General features: G+C 41.8%; 1 protein-coding gene across 2 annotated transcripts; it reads left to right on the plus strand.

The window, feature by feature from the left end:
* Positions 1–2,851: 2,851 nt before the first annotated feature.
* LOC117491128 lies at positions 2,852–7,315 on the plus strand. 2 transcript variants are annotated; one of them, XM_034140980.1, is made up of 4 exons: positions 2,852–3,102; positions 3,250–3,389; positions 5,355–5,648; positions 5,776–7,315. In XM_034140980.1, exons 3-4 carry the CDS (start codon positions 5,365–5,367, stop codon positions 6,548–6,550), a joined length of 1,059 nt encoding a protein of 352 aa, XP_033996871.1. In that variant the 5' UTR covers positions 2,852–3,102; positions 3,250–3,389; positions 5,355–5,364; the 3' UTR covers positions 6,551–7,315. The 2 variants fall into 2 exon arrangements, with proteins under 2 accessions (XP_033996871.1, XP_033996870.1); XM_034140979.1 differs by lacking the exons at positions 2,852–3,102; positions 3,250–3,389 and adding an exon at positions 5,112–5,205.
* The last annotated feature ends 2,557 nt before the right edge of the window (positions 7,316–9,872 follow it).

A 9,872-nucleotide genomic window follows, 5' to 3' on the forward strand; every position in this document is an offset into this window, starting at 1 on the left:
ATCGGCTATATTGTATGTGCAGCTACGATAAGTAATAAGGGTATCTTTATCTTGAATTGTGTGCCGCAGTGCGTTAGAATTTTTTCGCTCAGGGGTCATTTAGACGCTTCTTATGAGACTTGTGTTTTGTTTTGGTAAAAATGGTTCATATCTTCAGTTAGCTGAAATTCTTCCCGTTAATCTGGTGCTACACATTAATAGTTTCATAAATGTTAAGAAGCCCTGAGACATTATCTCGGAAAAAAAACGGTGGGAGGGGTCCAATGGGGGGACCGCCGTGCTTAAGAGGTTAAGGGACAGCATCGCCCTGAGATCTATGCTGCTAATATTTTCATGGCCATAACGCCATTTGTAACATATGGGAGAATGGTGAAAAGAACCAACTGGACTGGGACCAATGGGAAAATGCCTCTTCCCCTCAATGTGAAGCAAAATATTGAGTCCTATGTTTCCAATCGGTTCCCAAATGTGAACATTGACCAGTGGCATAAGATCAGGAGCCGGGTAAACGAGAGACTGAGGAGCCACCAAAAAACAGATCCCGAAATAGCTCGTCCTGGTTTCCGCAGCAGATAGGCCTATGGTGTCAGTTATGTCAGTTGTTTTAAATAAAACGGTGAAAACTGAACTTGAAAATTGTTTCCTCTTTTTATTTTATTTATTATTTTCGGGACGGGGAGACGTGTGTGATTAAAAATTCATTCGCAGAAATGTAAAGTGATCTAACTAAGTTCTATTCATATTCTTGACGGGAAGAGCAGTGTAAATGGGTGGCCTATATGCATTTGAAAAGCAATATAAATCACACAGTTAGTATACAATAGGCTTTAAAAGCACCATCGATAACCATTGCCCTTCTCCAATTCAAACCAAAAGAGAAAAGGCAGATATTGCCCTCATAAAAGAAATGGTAGACATATCAATAAACATTTATAACTAGTTTAGGTAGTTTGAGAGGTAATTAAAATAGCTAAGGGTGATGATCTGACTTGAAGTGTGTGTTTTCCTCCTCCCGCTGCATCACAGCATATACTGTGTATATCAACATTCTTTAATTAAATGTTTGATAAGTGCATGCAGATCACAGTACAGTAAAACATGTACACCGATACATTATTTTGTATTTTTATTAAATTTGACAATGTCAATTTCACTTTCCACTATGTACAGGTATCTTGGGTCAGTCTTGTCTTCCAAAAATCAGGAAGTAAAGTCCCCTGGTTTGTGACAAGATGTGAAGTCAACAGGTAGTCACTCAGAGGGGGGTACTATTTATTTTCAAATGCATATAGGCAATGCCACCCATTTACATGTAGGCAACACTGCCCTTCCAGTCAAGAATTTGAATGGGGGGATGGGGAGACGTGTGTGATTAAAAATGAGTGGCCAAACTAAGACTTATTTTTTCAAAAGAGAAAATGCAGATATTACACTCAGAAAAGAAATGGTAGACATATCAGTACTCTTAGTGCCAAGTTGTCTCAGACAATCTGCATTTCCTAATGTGGGACAGTTCTGTGCAAAATGTGGGGCACTGAAAAGTCTATGTTAAAAAGCCTCAGTCACCTTAATTCATGTAATAAAAACATCTCAGGTCAGTAACACTGAAAGCTAAATGTGCAATACCATGTTCAGCTATGTTACTATTTATAATGTTATTGTTGTTACAACAGAAGATGTTTTTCTTTATATTGAAGTTAAATGCATCAATCTGGTGCACTTTGAGGGCAAAATTAAGAGATTTATGGATACCGCTGAAAAAATCTTACAGACAGACAGGACACTAAACACAGAGGCAACACTAAAATACAACATCGTAAAAAAAGTAGTCATTGAAATCCATATACAGTAGTCAGATATAGCAGGTGCAAACACCCACAGATGATTTCTCCAGCTTTTTTAAAATTAGTTTAAAATCCGTGATGGGTATCAAACTGGTCAGCTTAAGTTCCTGCTGAAGTGTGTTCCAGGTCGAGGGGGCAGAGTATGATATGGCTTTTTTCCCAAGCACCGTGCGTACTGAGGGGACGGACAGAGTGATGTAATTTTGAGATCGTAGGCTATAGCTGTACTGTTTGTGTGATATGTAAGTGGATATGTAGAGGGGCAACAGTCCAAGCATAGCGGTATAGATGAGTTTGTACCAGTGCAGTGATCTGCGCATTGATAATGATGTCCAGTTGACTAAAGAGTACAGCGTGCAATGGTGTGTGAGGGGTTTACAGTTGGTTATGAACCTACCCCATGGTAGACAGCGTCCAGCAGATGAAGGGAGTGAGCTGAGGCGTTCATGTACACAACATCCCTGTAGTCCAAGAGCGGCAAAAATGTGGCAGCTACAAGCCGTTTCCTCGCACTTGTGGAGAAGCAGGCCTTATTTCTAAAAAAGAATCCCAGTTTTAATTTCAATTTCCTTAAGAGATTGTCAATATGTGGTTTGAAGCAGAGATTTTCATCTATAGTAATGCCTAAGTATCTGTAGGTGTTAACAGCTTCAATGGGGTTATGCTGTGCAGACATGATGCAGGGAAGAACAGTTGGTAACCTTTTCTTATTGGAAAACAACATGACTTTTGTCTTATCTGAATTTAACACCAACCTAAGGTGGAACAGATGTGACTGAAAAGTGTCAAAAGCAGACTGCAGACGTTCAAATGCAAGGGCAACAGTGCTAGCACAACAGTACACAACAGTATCATCTGCATATAGATGTACAGAGGCATCAATACTAATATGCCGAGCCTGTACGTAGCGCTGTAACTTCCTCCACAAAAGCAGCCTTCTGTTTATTCAACGTCAACCGCCAATAAACCACCAATAAACACCAAAGAAGAAGAACAAGAAGAACATGTGTTCGAACCAGAAGCTAAACAAATGGGCGGGGCAGTTTAAGGTAAGACATACGGATGGCAGTATCATCGAAGAAGAATCAGATTCAGAATCAGATTCAGAAGCAGATTCAGAAGCAGAAGCAGAAAAAGAAGCCGGAAAAATGTCCACGAGAAACTTCATCTTGCGTTGCAAAAGGACAATAAATGACTGCACAAGACTTCTCCAAACAGATGATGCCGGTCATGCTGTGTTACAATCCACAGTAACGAGGTAAAGGCCAAGCCTATTGCTACTACCAGTACCAACACAAAGGAATGTAGTTTGTTTTTGCATGTAACCTAAACTGAGGTTGTGTGAGATCTTTCACACTTACAAATTCTGTCTTCTCCCCTATTTCACCAAACCGTTTACTGGCAGGTTAGAAACCATGGAAAGGAGCCTTGAGTGGTCACGGGGCAGGCTAATTAACGTCCCTACAGTTGATATTTTACTTCAGGACCTTCGGGAATATATACTTGAAGTCCGGAGATCTTGGCCTACCACACCCGCACAACAAGGTTGGTCGATGTGATAATTGTTCACTTTAGCATAGGCTTTCGTTGATAAACCAGTGCTAGTATTGTTGAGTACTAAGTGGCCAACAAGCCAATACATTTCAAAGTAATTATTTGTTTGAAATATTGGTAATACCAATATAAAAACCTTTTTAATCTGTAGTTGCCAGCTATTAATTAGAACATTCTGGTGAGACGCTCCGAGTCTCGAGTTGTCCACTTAAAACTGTACTCCAAATTCCAACTTTATATCCTGCCACACAGTGACGTGCGGTGAGGTTCATGGCTGGTGAGGCACTGACTCTTTCAGAGTAAGATTTACAAATATTATAGCCTATTTTGACCTTAATCGAAATATTCTGTTATTTTCAAAAGCTTTTTTAGTCTGATGCTATGATTAATTTTAAACAGACCGATCAACAAAAGGATACCCAAAATCTAAATATTGGATTGTTCTTTCTAAGTAAGATCCCATGTTCATTACAGTTGTGGTCTTACCTTGACTTGAAGATGAATATAAGTCCATGCTATCCTTCTGGACAACAATCTCTATTACTGTTTTGTAAAAGTCCTCCGTATCTTCCTGTAGTTTCAAAAGTCGAGTTTGTTGTTTGCGGTAGAATAACAGTAGCAACAAGAACCTGTGGGCTCACGTGCGCCCCCTTCAGTGTGGCAGAGGTTATGGCTGCCTCCCCTGGTGCATTTTCATTGCCGTTGAGAGCAGCGAGCCTAAATATCATATATACGTGAAATAAGTTATTTAGAGACTATGGATGGCGAGGATAAATGTAATAAAGGGATCTACAAACATTACATTGGTGACCTACAGTGAGATGGGAACAGGCATGCGCTTAGGGCCCGCTTTCCAGACAGTTTCTGTGGGGTGACGCATTCTGAGGTGAGGCAGATCTCATCTGTGCCTCACCTCACCCCACAGTAAATGGCTTGAGCGCACTCACAAAATAAGTGGCCGCGCTAAATTAGTGCCCGCGCTCCAGCAAGTTACTGTGGGCTTACGAGAGGCAGTGCTCGTGCCTGCCTCACTTCTCATAGCTCCCGTAGCGGAGCTCGGCCAATTTGCTGATTTTGACTATAAAATGCGATTGGAATCATACAGAAATCACATTTACACAAGATCAGTGGAGACATTTTATTATTATTATTATTTAGTTTTTCTTTAATTGTTTTTCCGTTACATTGGAGTATGACAGGTGAGGCTCTGCCTCCCCTGCCTCCACTGACTGCACGTCGCTGCTGCCACAGTAGAGGAGACGCTATTCCCCCTCCCCCATCGAGGGCAGTCTGGCCATCTGTAGTACACACCACGTATCATCAAACGTGTGAATGAGGACATTGAAAGGGTGCCAGAGGGGGAGTCTCTGTCTTCAGGGTTGGAAGACATGGACTGCAACTATGTATCTCTATGCCCATACACAAGCTATGCTTTTGTTCTTACTGTATACTACAACTATAGTGTATTGCATGTCCACTGGTTTAATGCCAAACTGCATTTCATTTTTTTTTTAAGTATCTGTAGGCTGGGCAATGACAATAAAATAGACGCATTGTGTGGGTTTCTGGCACAACGGCATAAATGCGTTGCTTTTACAACAATGACAATACATGTAATCTAATCTTTTGCTGTTGTTGCAGGTCATTCTGGCTACCACGCCCCACTCATTTTGTTGGGTGGTCGAGGTCCCCCACAATTCAGCATTTCGAGAGAGCAATTCTCTTTTTTGAGGAGCTGTGGTTTTACAGCAACAAAGATGGCACAGATATTAAAAGTATCTCTGCGCACAGTGAGACGGTGATTGAGGTATGTAGCAATGTCTTCAACATTGGGAGTGCCATCTTGTCTCAATTTATTGTAAACATCCCATGGAGGGGTTGTAGCCATGTTACACTATGCATGTTGTAAAGTAAATACCGTAGGTCTCATATATTTAAAACATGTTTATTTTTCAGGCAGTTCCACATGCTGCGCTCTGGGACATACTCCACCATCTCAGATGCTGCACTCGATAACCTCATCAAGGAGATAGTGGCTGGGAATAACCAGATTGGCCCCGAATCTGTCAGGGCACAGCTGCAGGCCCAGCAGATGTGGATACAGAGACGCAGAGTGCGGGACAGCATGAGGCGGATAGACCCAGAAGCAGCTGCACTACGAGCAATGTCACAGAGACTGCACCGTAGAGCATACCGGGTCGCCGGACCTAACTCCTTGTGGCACCTAGATGGAAACCACAAATTAATAAGGTAAATATGACCAATACCAGACTTGAAAGATGGATACTTTCTATCAATAGGCCACAAAACCCAAACTCCTGCTTCAGTTTATGTATTGTGCATCAAACTAGTTATACTTTTCATGTTTTTGTTTCAGGTGGAGGATTGTCATTCATGGGGGTATAGATGGGTATAGCCGCCTGGTCGTCTTCCTCCGGGCCTCAGACAACAACAGGAGCACTACCGTGATGGCGAGCTTCATGGACGCGGTGGCCAAGTATGGTGTGCCCTCGAGGGTCAGAACCGACCATGGGGGCGAAAACAACTCTGTCTGCCTAATGATGAACATCTTCAGAGGCTCTCACAGAGGCAGTGCTCTCCGTGGAAGAAGCACTCACAACCAGAGAATAGAACGGCTCTGGGGTGACCTGTGGCGAGGTGTGAGCAATGTCTATTACAACCTCTTCAACTTCCTGGAGAGTGAAGGCATAATAGACATAGACAATGAAATGCACATGTGGGCCCTGCATTATGTCTATCTCCCGCGCATAAACCATGACCTATGGGTTTTTTTGGACCAGTGGAACAATCATGGGTTGAGGACCGAAAGACACCAGAGTCCCATACAACTTTTTGTCCAAGGTTGCCTGGAACGGCAGGGCCAGACCACTTCTGCCATGCAGAGCCTCTTTAGTGGAGGACAAGGAGATGCTCAGGAGGAGCCAGAAAGAGAGGGTGGAGCTGATGCAGGGGATGTTGCATTGGACTGGCCAGAGAGGGTCACCGTACCTCAAAACCAGCACCTGCTAAGCGATGAGGACATGGAGCAACTCACCGCACAGTTTGATCCTCTTGCTGGTCGTAGAGGAGATCTTGGACTGGACATCATCCGAAATATACTGTCATTCATGGCTACATTGAATGTTGTCTGATTTTGTCACGGACATGACACATATTTCACAGCGGCTCCTCCGCAGGCTGTTCTTTGCCCTTTGAACTCACACTAATTGCCTTAAAACTACTACTTTGCACAATTTTCTAGTGTGCAGTATGTCTATCCTATGTTTTTATGTTGTAGTAGTTTGTGTGTATATATATTCGAGTGAATTTTAGTTAAATAAATTACTTTGTTTAAACAATGGTCTCTCTCAAAAGACCCAAACTATCCCTTTAAGTGCAGCTGTTGATGTTCACGAAAAAAAATAAAATGCATGCAGATGGTTGGAGTCTGTAGCCAAACAGTGGTAGATCTGGCCGTGGTGAGCAGTGGTGTGACTTCTTGCTGTTGTGGGTTGCTGATATGACAAGCGAGAACAGACCCATTTTTTCTCTACCTACATGCTTGTAATTAGTTAATTAATTAATATTCACGGCTTATGTCAGTTAACCTGAATGTTGAGAAGTATGTGTGGAGTCACTAAAATCACAGTATTTGTTCAGAGTAATGAGATACAAATCAACATAAGCTATTCTTTGTGCATATCTTTCTTTCACATAATTTCTTATGTCTCAACTTACTTCATCTGACATTGTTCTCTGCTTTGCATTTGCGAACATCACAGCCATGTTCTCTACTGGGCCTGGTTTTACACCCTGTGAATTGAAGCAGGATATATAAATAATTAGATGATGTGTGTATGAGACATGAGTGTGTCATTTCAATATTTGATTTACAATTACATTGTTTTCAGACATTCTTTCCTCCTGGCTTTTATTTTTAAATATTTATTTTTAATCACCTATCTGCCTTTTTTGATTCTTCATTATAAAACCTAAAAATTGAAAAGTAACGTTAATTATCAAAAACTAAAATGTGAGAATAGTTTAATATGTTAACTACACATTTTGGAACAAGAATGAATAATAATTCTAATCATTATTGGTAGTAAAACAGTAAGTAACATAAATTACATTAAAAACATGAACATTCAAATCAATTGTTTTTATTATTAGTGTTATTAAACACTGACGGGATAATTGACCCTAACTGTTTGACCTCCGGAAGTTTTTTGTTTTTTTTTAATTTGCGGCTATATAAAGGTTTGATGTTAACGCGGCAACGCCTATTCGCAGCAGATTGGTGAAAATGAGGAGAAGGCTATCTGACCTGAGAGACAACATGAACAATTCTTTCGACAGGTTGCTGAACCAGCCCCAAGAACAACCACAACCAAACCAAGGAGGCCTTGTGGAAAGGTATGTCATTTTAATATAACATGGATTGATGTAAAGACTAATTTAAAACTAAATGGATTAGACAATAACACGTAGAAAAAACGACCTCGGTACACTCTTAGAAGTAATGTGTCATTTTTTTAACACACTGCTGTGTCAAAGGCAATTCAACACATTCAGTGTCATTTCTGAAGCATTTTACAAACACATGTGTAAAATAAAAATGCACATAGTCAACACATTAGTGTGTCCACTGTCCTGCCAAATCAGGTTAAGTTATTTCAAATGTATCATTTTTCAACTGTCCAACTGTTCATCAAATATCCAAACTGCCCTTTTCACCTCTGGCTGCTGTGGAGGATGGATGTGTCAGCGGAGGAGAGTCTAACACTAGGTAAGTTATTACAGAAACAAAACGTTTTTAACAAAGTGAGCAGATATTGTCATAATGTGAGCAAGCTAGGGGTCAAAATAAATATGTTTTAACTTAAATAAATATGTTTTGCCAATGTTGAACAGCTAAATATTGTTTGAGTTTAGCTGCCTGGATGACAATTATTTTCCTTTAGGCCCATCTTCTTTTTTTATTATATTTATTTTAACTTAATTTAGCTTACACTCTTTTCTGTGACCATCATTCTTCATTTGGCATTATATTGATAGCATTAGCAGCTATATGTTTAATGCTATCTAGCTACTTTGGCTAGGTTTCATTGTTCGGCCAGATGTGGCGGGAAAGTTTTTCATATCTGCACTGTGGGTGTAGTATAGTGAGTGTAGCGTGCAATACTGTGTTTCACCACAGATTAATTAAGAAGGGCGCTGTTTCAGTCTTTGTAAGATACTCACTGACAACAGCGGAGAGATGTTTTTTAAGTGTATTGAAAATGTAAACGGCATGAAATAAAATCACCTAAACATAAGAAAGTAAGGCTGAAACATAACATGTTTTCTCTCTTGTCGTCCAGCTGGAGCGGGTTTTGTTTGGGCGGGGCTGGGGAAGTGTCTCGCTGGGTCAGTGCACCGCTGAGGTCGCACACTTCTCTGCAGTGGTGGGCCGACCCTTCGTCTCTCAAACACCAGATCAACACAGAGGGTGAGTCCGTGTTCTTCTGTATACTTGAAACCTCAGTCTTATGTTCTGTGAGACTAATCCATCTCCGTTTCTGGTCCCTGTCCTCAGGATACTCCGAGCTGTGCTCCCAGCTCTCCTCGCCTTCTTTTAAAGGCGTCGACTCCTTCTACGTGCGGGTCAATCTCAACATGGAGCCTCACGGGGACCAGTGAGAAGTGGGGTCTTCAGTCCAGGGATATGTTGCGTCCCAGTGTGGTGATGTAATATGAGAATCCTGCCTGACGTAGGTTAGGCCTGCCTTTATGATATCCAGCTCTCTCTCCTCCGCCAGGGTCATCTCTTTGCCTCCTGGTTGACAATTTCCACAACGACATCCTCCACACTTACGGTACGTCTACACAGCAGCGTTAAAAAAATCTTGGAGGTGGGCGTATCTGAAGCTTGGGGATTTTTTGTGAACAACCAATCACATGAATCTCCCGCCCGCGACATACGAAGCAAAAAAGCCCGAAGTAAACTGGATATAAACTCCCCAAAACAGGCGAAAACATACCACCTCCCTCCATGCCTGGCTCCTCCGGTTTATATCCCGGTAGGTCTGGTCATAAAGCACCGGGTGATTGATTCGCTACCGCTAATTTCTCCTCCATTTTTTGGAATATGAGGAAATGACCTGCGGTATGTCTCTCCCAGCATACACGCCGTTTGATTGGCTAGAGCTTGAACTGTCAGATTTGCGTACACGGGATTTGATTGGCTGACGCTTCCACCTCAGCCTCAAAAGTTGAACATTGTTCAACTTTGAATCCTGAAAATCCTGAAAATCTCCGCTCGCCTGCCCACAATGCATTTCGGCAAAAAGTGAGGGAAAGTGACGTCACCCCATTCAAAGTGAATGGGCAGAAGCGTTTCAAGATTTTTTTTAACGCTGCTGTGTAGACGCACCGTTAGGCTCACAGGCTGCTCCAATGCTGTCCCACCTCCACCAGTCCAGGAACTCACGG

This window comes from Trematomus bernacchii, unplaced genomic scaffold, assembly GCF_902827165.1.
Source record: "Trematomus bernacchii unplaced genomic scaffold, fTreBer1.1, whole genome shotgun sequence".
Classification (NCBI taxonomy): Eukaryota; Metazoa; Chordata; class Actinopteri; order Perciformes; family Nototheniidae; genus Trematomus; species Trematomus bernacchii.

Bases quoted from the DNA above. Each gene is read 5' to 3' on its own strand.
- LOC117491128 (XM_034140980.1), top strand. From the start codon at position 5,365: ATGCTGCGCTCTGGGACATACTCCACCATCTCAGATGCTGCACTCGAT. The intron at 5,649-5,775 runs GTAAATATGACC...TTTTTGTTTCAG, and splicing joins GGAAACCACAAATTAATAAG to GTGGAGGATTGTCATTCATG.